Source organism: Dendrobates tinctorius, unplaced genomic scaffold (genome assembly GCF_039654945.1).
Source record: "Dendrobates tinctorius isolate UK_male_01 unplaced genomic scaffold, ASM3965494v1 ptg000065l, whole genome shotgun sequence".
Classification (NCBI taxonomy): Eukaryota; Metazoa; Chordata; class Amphibia; order Anura; family Dendrobatidae; genus Dendrobates; species Dendrobates tinctorius.
In genome coordinates, this window is record NW_027361733.1 from 27364912 (window position 1) to 27377251 (window position 12340).

The 12340-nt window shown below is 52.7% G+C and overlaps 1 protein-coding gene across 1 annotated transcript in view; it reads right to left on the reverse strand.

Annotated features, from left to right (window-relative positions):
• Positions 1–6488, reverse strand: part of ZNF512B (zinc finger protein 512B) — an 82223-nt gene extending 75735 nt beyond the window's left edge. The window contains exon 1 of the mRNA XM_073580848.1: positions 6382–6488. Coding sequence (XP_073436949.1) covers positions 6382–6412 — 31 coding nt within the window. The 5' untranslated portion in view covers positions 6413–6488. The remainder of the gene's footprint in view (positions 1–6381) is intronic.
• Positions 6489–12340: the final 5852 nt, after the last annotated feature.

Genomic DNA, 12340 nt, shown 5'->3' on the forward strand with positions numbered 1-12340 from the left:
GGTTCTTCTGAGGGCATCAGGGGTGAGGTACACGAAGAGCGGTGAGGTGTGAGGTATAAAGTAATACTTGCGGTTCTGAGGGTGTCAGGAGTGAGGTACACTGGGGAGAGGTGAGGTGCGGGGCATAAAGTAGTGCATGCGTTTCTGAGGGGAGTAAGTGGTGAGGTACACCGGAGAGCAGTGAGGCATAAAGTAATAGGTGCGGTTCTGAGGGGTGTCAGGGGTGAGGTATACCAGGGAGCGGTGAGGTGTGACGCATAAAGCAATACATGCGGTTCTGAGGGCATCTGAGGTACACCAGGGAGTGGTGAGGTGTGAGGCATACAGTAATACATGCGGTTCTCAGAGGCGTCAGGAGTGAGGTACTCTGTGGAGCAGTGAGGTGTGAGACTTAAAGTAAAAGATAAGGTTCTGAGGGGCGTCAGAAGTGAGGTACACCGGGAAGCGGTGAGGTGTGAGGCATAAATAGATGAGGTTCTGAGGGGGTCAGGGGTGAGGTACACTGGGGATCGGTGAACAGCAAGGTATAAATTAATACATGCGGTTCTGAGGGGTGTCAGGAGTGAGGTACACTGGGATGCGGTGAGGTGTGAGGCATAAAGTAATAGATGAGTTTCTGAGGGAGCCACGGCTCACCCTGGTGAGCAGTGAGCAGCGAGGAATAAAGTAATACATGCGGTCCTGAGGGGTGTCGGGAGTGAGGTACACCAGGGAGCGGTGAGGTGCAAGGCGTCACTATTACAGGGCTGCAGAGTACCTGCCAAAGTGAGAAGCAGCGATGTATGAAGGCAGGCAGCGAGATGTGGGGCATCAGGGACTAATGATGTGCCAGGGGCAGTGAGGACTGTCAAAACGTGAAGAAACTGGTGAAGAGTGAGACACCAAGCAGGGATAGGAAGGAAGAGGGCTGGGTACAGTGAGGTACGAGGTGCCAGACTATCAGGTGAGGTATGAGGTGCCAGACTATCAGAAAAGGTGCCATGCTGATGGGTGAGGTATGAGGTGCCATGCTGATGGGTGAGGTATGATGTGCCAGGCTGATGGGTGAGGTATTAGGTGCCAGGCCGATGGGTGAGATTGGAGGTGCCAGGCTGATGTGTGAGATATGAGGTGCAAAGTTGATTGGTGAGGTATGAGGTGTTGGCTGATGGGTGATATATGAAGTGCCAGGCTGATGGGTGAGGTATCAGGTGCCACGCTGATGGGTGAAATATGAGGTGCCAGGCTGATGGGTGAGGTATAAGGTGCCAGGCTGATGGGTGAGGTATGAGGTGTTAGGCTGATGGGTGAGGTATAAGGTGCCAGGCTGATGGCTGAGGTATAAGGTGCCAGGCTGATGGCTGAGGTATGAGGTGTTAGGCTGATGGGTGAGGTATAAGGTGCCAGGCTGATGGCTGAGGTATAAGGTGCCAGGCTGATGGGTGAGGTATGAGGTGTTAGGCTGATGGGTGAGGTATGAGGTGCCAGGCAGATGGGTGAGGTATAAGGTGCCAGGCTGATGGCTGAGGTATAAGGTGCCAGGCTGATGGCTGAGGTATAAGGTGCCAGGCTGATGGCTGAGGTATAAGGTGCCAGGCTGATGGCTGAGGTATAAGGTGCCAGGCTGATGGGTGAGGTATGAGCTGCCAGGCTGATGGCTGAGGTATAAGGTGCCAGGCTGATGGGTGAGGTATAAGGTGCCAGGCTGATGGGTGAGGTATGAGGTGTTAGGCTGATGGGTGAGGTATGAGGTGTTAGGCTGATGGGTGAGGTATGAGCTGCCAGGCTGATGGCTGAGGTATAAGGTGCCAGGCTGATGGGTGAGGTATGAGGTGTTAGGCTGATGGGTGAGGTATGAGGTGTTAGGCTGATGGGTGAGGTATAAGGTGCCAGGCTGATGGCTGAGGTATAAGGTGCCAGGCTGATGGCTGAGGTATAAGGTGCCAGGCTGATGGCTGAGGTATAAGGTGCCAGGCTGATGGCTGAGGTATAAGGTGCCAGGCTGATGGGTGAGGTATAAAGTGCCAGGCTGATGGGTGAGGTATGAGCTGCCAGGCTGATGGCTGAGGTATAAGGTGCCAGGCTGATGGGTGAGGTATAAGGTGCCAGGCTGATGGCTGAGGTATGAGGTGTTAGGCTGATGGGTGAGGTATGAGGTGTTAGGCTGATGGGTGAGGTATGAGCTGCCAGGCTGATGGCTGAGGTATAAGGTGCCAGGCTGATGGGTGAGATATGAGGTGTTAGGCTGATGGGTGAGGTATGAGGTGTTAGGCTGATGGGTGAGGTATGAGGTGTTAGGCTGATGGGTGAGGTATGAGGTGCCAGGCTGATGGGTGAGGTATGAGCTGCCAGGCTGATGGGTGAGGTATGAGGTTCCAGGCTGATGGGTGAGGTATGAGGTTCCAGGCTGATGGGTGAGGTATGAGGTGCCAGGCTGATGGGTGAGGTATGAGGTGCCAGGCTGATGGGTGAGGTATGAGGTGCCAGGCTGATGGGTGAGGTATAAGGTGCCAGGCTGATGGGTGAGGTATAAGGTGCCAGACTGATGTATGAGGTGCCAGGCTGATGGGTGAGGTATGAGGTGCCAGGCTGATGGGTGAGGTATGAGGTGCCAGGCTGATGGGTGAGGTATGAGGTGCCAGGCTGATGGGTGAGGTATAAGGTGCCAGGCTGATGGGTGAGGTATAAGGTGCCAGGCTGATGGGTGAGGTATGAGGTGCCAGGCTGAGGTATGGGGTGTCAGGCTGATGGGTGAGGTATGAGCTGCCAGGCTGATGGGGGAGGTATAAGGTGCCAGGCTGATGGGTGAGGTATAAGGTGCCAGGCTGATGGGTGAGGTATAAGGTGCCAGGCTGATGGGTGAGGTATGAGGTGCCAGGCTGATGGCTGAGGTATGGGGTGCCAGGCTGATGGGTGAGGTATGAGCTGCCAGGCTGATGGGGGAGGTATAAGGTGCCAGGCTGATGGGTGAGGTATAAGGTGCCAGGCTGATGGGTGAGGTATAAGGTGCCAGGCTGATGGGTGAGGTATAAGGTGCCAGGCTGATGGGTGAGGTATAAGGTGCCAGGCTGATGGGTGAGGTATGAGGTGCCAGGCTGATGGGTGAGGTATAAGGTGCCAGGCTGATGGGTGAGGTATGAGCTGCCAGGCTGATGGCTGAGGTATAAGGTGCCAGGCTGATGGGTGAGGTATAAGGTGCCAGGCTGATGGCTGAGGTATGAGGTGTTAGGCTGATGGGTGAGGTATGAGGTGTTAGGCTGATGGGTGAGGTATGAGCTGCCAGGCTGATGGCTGAGGTATAAGGTGCCAGGCTGATGGGTGAGATATGAGGTGTTAGGCTGATGGGTGAGGTATGAGGTGTTAGGCTGATGGGTGAGGTATGAGGTGTTAGGCTGATGGGTGAGGTATGAGGTGCCAGGCTGATGGGTGAGGTATGAGCTGCCAGGCTGATGGGTGAGGTATGAGGTTCCAGGCTGATGGGTGAGGTATGAGGTGCCAGGCTGATGGGTGAGGTATGAGGTGCCAGGCTGATGGGTGAGGTATGAGGTGCCAGGCTGATGGGTGAGGTATAAGGTGCCAGGCTGATGGGTGAGGTATAAGGTGCCAGGCTGATGGGTGAGGTATAAGGTGCCAGACTGATGGGTGAGGTGCCAGGCTGATGGGTGAGGTATGAGGTGCCAGGCTGATGGGTGAGGTATGAGGTGCCAGGCTGATGGGTGAGGTATGAGGTGCCAGGCTGATGGGTGAGGTATGAGGTGCCAGGCTGATGGGTGAGGTATAAGGTGCCAGGCTGATGGGTGAGGTATAAGGTGCCAGGCTGATGGGTGAGGTATAAGGTGCCAGGCTGATGGGTGAGGTATGAGGTGCCAGGCTGATGGCTGAGGTATGGGGTGTCAGGCTGATGGGTGAGGTATGAGCTGCCAGGCTGATGGGGGAGGTATAAGGTGCCAGGCTGATGGGTGAGGTATAAGGTGCCAGGCTGATGGGTGAGGTATAAGGTGCCAGGCTGATGGGTGAGGTATGAGGTGCCAGGCTGATGGCTGAGGTATGGGGTGCCAGGCTGATGGCTGAGGTATGAGCTGCCAGGCTGATGGGGGAGGTATAAGGTGCCAGGCTGATGGGTGAGGTATAAGGTGCCAGGCTGATGGGTGAGGTATAAGGTGCCAGGCTGATGGGTGAGGTATAAGGTGCCAGGCTGATGGGTGAGGTATAAGGTGCCAGGCTGATGGGTGAGGTATAAGGTGCCAGGCTGATGGGTGAGGTATAAGGTGCCAGGCTGATGGGTGAGGTATGAGCTGCCAGGCTGATGGGTGAGGTATGAGGTGCCAGGCTGATGGGTGAGGTATGAGGTGCCAGGCTGATGGGTGAGGTATGAGGTGCCAGGCTGATGGGTGAGGTATAAGGTGCCAGGCTGATGGGTGAGGTATAAGGTGCCAGGCTGATGGGTGAGGTATGAGCTGCCAGGCTGATGGGTGAGGTATGAGCTGCCAGGCTGATGGGTGAGGTATGAGGTGCCAGGCTGATGGGTGAGGTATGAGGTGCCAGGCTGATGGGTGAGGTATGAGGTGCCAGGCTGATGGGTGAGGTATGAGGTGCCAGGCTGATGGGTGAGGTATGAGGTGCCAGGCTGATGGGTGAGGTATGAGGTGCCAGGCTGATGGGTGAGGTATGAGGTGCCAGGCTGATGGGTGAGGTATAAGGTGCCAGGCTGATGGGTGAGGTATGAGGTGCCAGGCTGATGGGTGAGGTATGAGCTGCCAGACTGATGGGTGAGGTGCCAGGCTGATGGGTGAGGTATGAGGTGCCAGGCTGATGGGTGAGGTATGAGGTGTTAGGCTGATGGGTGAGGTATGAGCTGCCAGGCTGATGGGTGAGGTATGAGCTGCCAGACTGATGGGTGAGGTGCCAGGCTGATGGGTGAGGTATGAGGTGCCAGGCTGATGGGTGAGGTATGAGCTGCCAGGCTGATGGGTGAGGTATGAGGTGCCAGGCTGATGGGTGAGGTGCCAGGCTGATGGGTGAGGTATGAGGTGCCAGGCTGATGGGTGAGGTATGAGGTGCCAGGCTGATGGGTGAGGTATGAGCTGCCAGGCTGATGGGTGAGGTGCCAGGCTGATGGGTGAGGTATGAGGTGCCAGGCTGATGGGTGAGGTATGAGGTGCCAGGCTGATGGGTGAGGTATGAGGTGCCAGGCTGATGGGTGAGGTGCCAGGCTGATGGGTGAGGTATGAGGTGCCAGGCTGATGGGTGAGGTATGAGGTGCCAGGCTGATGGGTGAGGTATGAGCTGCCAGGCTGATGGGTGAGGTATGAGCTGCCAGACTGATGGGTGAGGTGCCAGGCTGATGGGTGAGGTATGAGGTGCCAGGCTGATGGGTGAGGTATGAGGTGCCAGGCTGATGGGTGAGGTATGAGGTGCCAGGCTGATGGGTGAGGTATGAGGTGCCAGGCTGATGGGTGAGGTATAAGGTGCCAGGCTGATGGGTGAGGTATGAGGTGCCAGGCTGATGGGTGAGGTATGAGCTGCCAGACTGATGGGTGAGGTGCCAGGCTGATGGGTGAGGTATGAGGTGCCAGGCTGATGGGTGAGGTATGAGGTGTTAGGCTGATGGGTGAGGTATGAGCTGCCAGGCTGATGGGTGAGGTATGAGCTGCCAGACTGATGGGTGAGGTGCCAGGCTGATGGGTGAGGTATGAGGTGCCAGGCTGATGGGTGAGGTATGAGCTGCCAGGCTGATGGGTGAGGTATGAGGTGCCAGGCTGATGGGTGAGGTGCCAGGCTGATGGGTGAGGTATGAGGTGCCAGGCTGATGGGTGAGGTATGAGGTGCCAGGCTGATGGGTGAGGTATGAGCTGCCAGGCTGATGGGTGAGGTGCCAGGCTGATGGGTGAGGTATGAGGTGCCAGGCTGATGGGTGAGGTATGAGGTGCCAGGCTGATGGGTGAGGTATGAGGTGCCAGGCTGATGGGTGAGGTGCCAGGCTGATGGGTGAGGTATGAGGTGCCAGGCTGATGGGTGAGGTATGAGGTGCCAGGCTGATGGGTGAGGTATGAGCTGCCAGGCTGATGGGTGAGGTATGAGCTGCCAGACTGATGGGTGAGGTGCCAGGCTGATGGGTGAGGTATGAGGTGCCAGGCTGATGGGTGAGGTATGAGGTGCCAGGCTGATGGGTGAGGTATGAGGTGCCAGGCTGATGGGTGAGGTATGAGGTGCCAGGCTGATGGGTGAGGTATAAGGTGCCAGGCTGATGGGTGAGGTATGAGGTGCCAGGCTGATGGGTGAGGTATGAGGTGCCAGGCTGATGGGTGAGGTATGGGGTATGTGAGAACAAGTGGGTGATGTTCGGGATTGGGTGTGGCCCAGCTCCGGGATCACGGTTGCTCCGGTGTGCCGGAATCTTACCTGCCGGGCCCGGCCGCTCGCTGTCGGTCATGCGCTCAGATCACTCCGCCTCCGGAGCCCGAACTCTCGCGGTACTGAATGGGGGGAGACAGGGGGGGAGAACCGAGGGGAGGGGGAGAGATCTGTCATACCGGGCACAGCAGGAGACCCCGTAAACGGAGGTCACATGACACGTCCTAATTTGCTGACAACTAAAGGACCTTACATCCCCCCTAATCCTATATACTCTTCCCACCATACCCACTGATCCTATATACGCATCCCATAGACCCATTGATAATATTTACACATCCCACCGGGTCCTTTATACTCATGCCACTGATCCTAGAAACCCGTATACCAACTGATCCAATATACACTTCCCATACCCACTCAGCCTATCCACGCATTCCATATACTTACTAGTTCTATACACATTACATATACCCACTGATCCTATATACACATCCCAGATCTGATCTTATATACACATGCCATATATAACCACTGATTCTAAGCCCATATAGTCACTGATCCCATATGTACATCCCATATATTCACTGTTCACATATGTACAGCTCATATACCAACTGGTCTTATATACAGATCCCATATACCCACTGATCCCCTATACATATCCTACATAGCCACTGATCCTACAGCATATACACATCCCGTTTACCCACAGACCCTATATATTGATCCCATATACCCACAGATCCTATATACACCCATAAAGTGCCTTTAAAAAGTATTCATGCCCTGTGAACTTTTCCATATTTCTTCACGTTACACCTACAAACTGATCCTATATTCACATCCCATATACTCACTGATTCTATATACACATTTCATATACCCACTGATCCTGTACACACATTTCATATACCCACTAAGCCCACTTTTTGGAAAACCCTTCTCAATCTGAGTGTTTACCCCTATTAAAATAAAAACAGTTATACTCACCTCTGGTGCTGGCGCCGTCTCAGCATTGTCAGCACTCGTCACAAGATCCCTGTGCCCATTCATTGGTGGTGTCCCTATCCCTGCTGAAGAAAACCATCCCCACAGCATGATGCAGCCACCAACACATTTGATGGTGGGGATGGTGTTTTCGGGGTGTGGTGCAGAGTTAGTTTCTAGGGATGATTGAATAGCTTCGGATAAGAGTTTTTCCGAATAGCTATAGCGCTTACCGAATAGCTGCATCGGTAACCCGGATACCCGGTGCGTTCCCAATAATCAGCTGATCGACGCCGCAGCTGCATGTGTCGTGGCTGTGTGACACTCACAATACATGCATGGAGAGCCTGTTGGTTGTGTTTTCCATGCATGTATTGTGAGTGTCACACAGCCACGACACAAGCAGCTGATCAGCTGATGATGGGAGCGCTCCGGGTATCCAGGTTCCCGATGCAGCTATTCAGGAAGCGCTATAGCTATTCGGATAAGCTCTTAGCTGAAGCTATTCGATCATCCCTATTAGTATTCCATCACACATAGCGCTTTGCATTTAGCCCAAAATGTTTTACTTTGGTCTCATCTGAGCAGAGCACATGCTTGCTGTGTCCCCCTACATGGCATGTGAAATCGGATAAAGGCATTGTCCACCTTGATATATTTTTGTCATGCTGTGCTGTTTTCTGAATCCTAACCATGTGTAATGTATAAACTGTTATGATTTGGCTCCGCTCTCCGGTTCCAGCAGTCGCCATGTGACTGCATTTCGCATATTTGTTGTAACGGGCCAAGTAGAGTGTCTGCAATTTCACTTAATTTGATGATCGATGGAACCGACAGTACACACTGTTAGGCCAGTTTCACACATCCTGATATTTCCAGTACCGGAAAAACCGGTACCAGAGATATCCGTGTCCGTGTGTTGTGAATGTAATACTTGCGGCACACGTGTGGCAACTGTGTGCCGCATCAGTACCACACGGACGGCCGCCGGGGAAGAAGTGCTACAGTAAGCACTGTTCTCCTACGGCGGGTGCTGAAAACGGCTCTCACCATTCTCCCCTGCTCTGCCAGCGATCGGCACGAGCAGAGGAGAATGATGAGAGGTATATTAAAGTCAGAACGATGACAGCAGGTGGGGGCTTTTGGGACAGTTACTCCCATCATCCGACACCTGCTGCCGCTAATAACAGTGACAGCAGGAGAGGATGATCAGGGTATTCCTCACCCACCACCTGCGATCTAACTAAATAAATGAATGAAAAACCAGATGTGGGTTCCCCCCTATTTTCTTTAACCAACCAAGCAAAACTGCAACCCTCAGCTGTCAGCTTCAGCAAGGTTGGTCATCAAGAATAGAAGGGTCCCCAAGCTGTTTTTTTAATTATTTAAAAAAATGTCATGGGGTCCCCCCCATTTTTGACAACCAACCTTGCTAAAGCTCACAACTGGGGGCTGGTATTCTCAGGCTGGTAAGGGGCCATTGATATCGGCCCTCCCGCCTAAAACAGAAGCCCGTAGCTGCCCAGAAAAGGCTCCTCTATTAGATGCGCCAATTCTGGCGCTTTGCCAGGCTCTTACCACTTGCCCTTTAGCGGTGGCAAGTGGGGTTCATATTTGTGGGGATGTCACCTTTGTATTGTCAGGTGACATCAAGCCCACGGTTTAGTAATGGAGAAGCGTCTATAAGACACCTATCCATTACTAATCCTATAGTTCCATGTTTAATAAACACACTGCCATAATAAAGTCTTTTATTTGAAATAAGACTAAACACAGTTTTCTATTTTTATTATTACGCCTAATTTCAGTGAAGCCCTCGTTCTCCTGTAATAAAAGTAAAGTAAAAAAACAACAATAAACCATACCTGTCCGTTGTTCTCACACCATAACCCTTGTCTGGGGAATAATTAGTTTTCAACCTGGACGATGCCAAGATGTGACTGTCCCGGCTGAAAACCACTGGTGAATGAGCTGCTCGGAGCACAGCCTCAGTGATTAGCAGTGATGTCACTAAGGCTGTGTTCCCAGCCGGCCTGAACAGCAGTGACCTCTGGACCGTGGGAAACTGCCAGTGATGAGGTCACCGCAGTTCAAGCTCAGTGTCTTTACAGCAGATTACCGTGAAAAATTCTCACCCCGATCTTCCTCCTTACACTCCCGCCCTTCTTTAATTCGTCATTCCACGGGCGAGAGTTCCTTCATCAGATGTTCATACTCTTCCATTTCTTGAATAATTTGCTGCCAAATAAGCTGGTCTTGTGCATAACAAATGGGAGGTATTCCAGCTGTTATCCGTTCCGTACGGCGTAGTTCAGGTTGAGTGGTAGAAGACGGGAGCATTTCTTGATCAGATGAATCGTCCGTCTCTGCGGCTTCAGGCGTACGCACTTCTCTGGAACTGGTGGGCGGTGGACTATCCAAGTCTGAGAACGAGGCGAGTGTCTCTTCCTCTTCACAGTCGAGAACCATTGGGGTGAGTGTTTCGGTGGTGTTCGGAACTCCCTCTTCTTCAGGACCCTGTGACAAGCAAGGACACAACGTGGTGGACTATTCGGGTAGGTGCTCATTCTCCCCGTTGGGGTTGAACTTCATACACTGGTCTATCGGATCCAATTTGCCGTTTCACCTGATACGGGTTTTTTTCCCATCGATGCTCCAACTTGCCCTGGGGCCGTTTGTCTCGGACCAACACGCGATTTCCAGCCTTGAGAGCTGTCCCTCGAATAGGCGTCGTTTCATGGTGTTGGAGTTCCCGGAACTTAGTCTGCATCAGCAGGTGAAGAGTCTGCAGCCGAGGTCGATGTTCTCAGACTCAGGAAGACACCCCCATCCGTGGGTTGTCTTCTTCCAGATTCAACTCCAGCTCTGTAATTTCCTGTCCTTTTCGCCTGAACAGCAGGGTATACGGGGTATATCCTGTTGTACTGTTCACTCGGTTGTTGTACACCCAGACCAATCCAGCCACGTACTCAGGCCACCGTACTTTCCGATCTTCCTCCAATGTTAGCAGCATCTGAATTAGCATCCAATTGAAGCGTTCACAGGCTCCATTCCCCTAAGGATGATAGGGCGTCGTCCTTGACTTCTCATTCTGGTACAGATGATGTAACTCCTCCATTACTCGACCTTGGAAACAAACGCCTTGGTCAAAATAGATCCTCTTCTCGCAGCCATACACTCAGATGAAGTCGCAGCAGATGGCCTGCGCAGCTGACTCAGCAGTTTGATCCCAAGTTGGAGTCACCACAGCGAACTTGGTAAAGTGATCAGTCATTACCAGACAATGTTCATACCCGAGATGAGCTGGACCCACGGTCAAGTAATCGATAATCAATAACTCTAAAGGGGGCAGAAGTCAAGATGGTCTGCATTGGGGTTCTTTGCTCTGGGGGTTTGGCTAGTTCACAGCTCCGACATCGCTGACAGGCCTCCTCTACTGCAGCCTCTACATGGATCAACTTCTCTGGGAGCTCCACTTGCCAGGTGAATCCCAACTCCCGCACCAACTGCACTTTTCTATACAGCAAGCCGTCCTCTAACTGGAGCCTCTCCAACTGCCTTAGAATCTGCAGAGTCCCCGGGGACAGAGCGTCTCTTTCACTCCGGCTCTGAAGTAGCTTCAGAGCCATCCACTGTCTCAACAGGGCAAGTTCCCTATCTTCTTGCTGGAATTGCACCCAGTCATCCCGAGGTCGTCCCAGCACCTGTTCCCCAGACTCCTCTCCGATCTGTCCCTACGTCACCACCAACGACCTAGCGAGGTCTCAAAAACCAGGAGTCTCCTCTGCCTATAACTCTTCATCTCGGTTGTGTCCAGGCCACGCATGGGTCACTCTCGACACAGCATCAGCATGTGTGTTCTCGGCTCCAGCCCGATACACGATCTTGTACCAATACTTCGCCATGCGGACCACCCATCGTTGTTCCAAGGCCCCCAATTTTGCATTTCCCAGGTGGGCCAGGGGATTGTTATCGGTGCGCACCAAGACTTCGGATCCCAACAAGTATTCAGCGAACTTTTCGCTCATCGCCCACACTAGCGTCAGTAATTCCAGATTGAAGGAGCAGTAATTGTCCAGGTCCCATTCCGAGTCATGGAGAGACCGGCTAGCATAGGCAATTACTCGTTCCTTCCCTTCCTGCATTTGCGATAGCACTGCCCCCAGACTTCCATTGGTATGAAGGATGAAGGGCTGCGAGAAGTCCGCGTAGGCAAGTATTGGGGCCTCAGTGAAGGCCATCTTCAAGGCTTGGAACGCCTCTTCCTGGCTACCCCCCATTGGATAGTCCAATTCTTTGAACCCGACAGCACTCCTTTTAGTAGTTCCAGCAGCGGATTAGCGATGCGGGTGAAATTCTTCAAAAACCTTCGGTAGTACCCAGTGAGCCCCAGAAAGGCCCGAACATCTTTCACTGTCTTGGGGGTGGGCCAGTCCTGTACCGCCGCTATCTTCTCACATGCAGGTCTCACTCCTTCAGCGGATATGATGTGCCCCAGGTACTCGATTTGCTTATGGAAAAGGTGACATTTTTGGGGCATCCAATTAAATTCAAACAATCCCATGGGTAGTATGAACACTGTCTTCGGTTGGTCGTGTTTAGCCATGGGCACTTGCCAGTATCCGCTGGCCAGATCCAGGGATGAGAAATACTTTCCCAACGCAGACAGCGACTCCTCAATTCTGGGTAAGGGGTAGGAGTCCCGCACCGTACAAGGATTCAGTCGCCTATAGTCAATGCAAAAATGCAGGGTCCTGTCTTTCTTCTGAACTAGAACAATGGAGTTTAGAAGGCGTAATAAGCTGTGTTTTTTTTGTGGGGATGCCTCTCATACTATTTCTGTGTGCCCTAAATGAGAAAAACGTTTTGCTCACACATTTGCGGTGGGCAGTGTACAACCTAAGTTCCTTTTGGCAATTACCCTGATCTGCTCCTTGTCTACATTTTCCACTAAGGCTTTTGTAGATTCAGGAGCAGCTTTGAATGTGATGGATTTGGACTTTGCTAAACGTTGTGG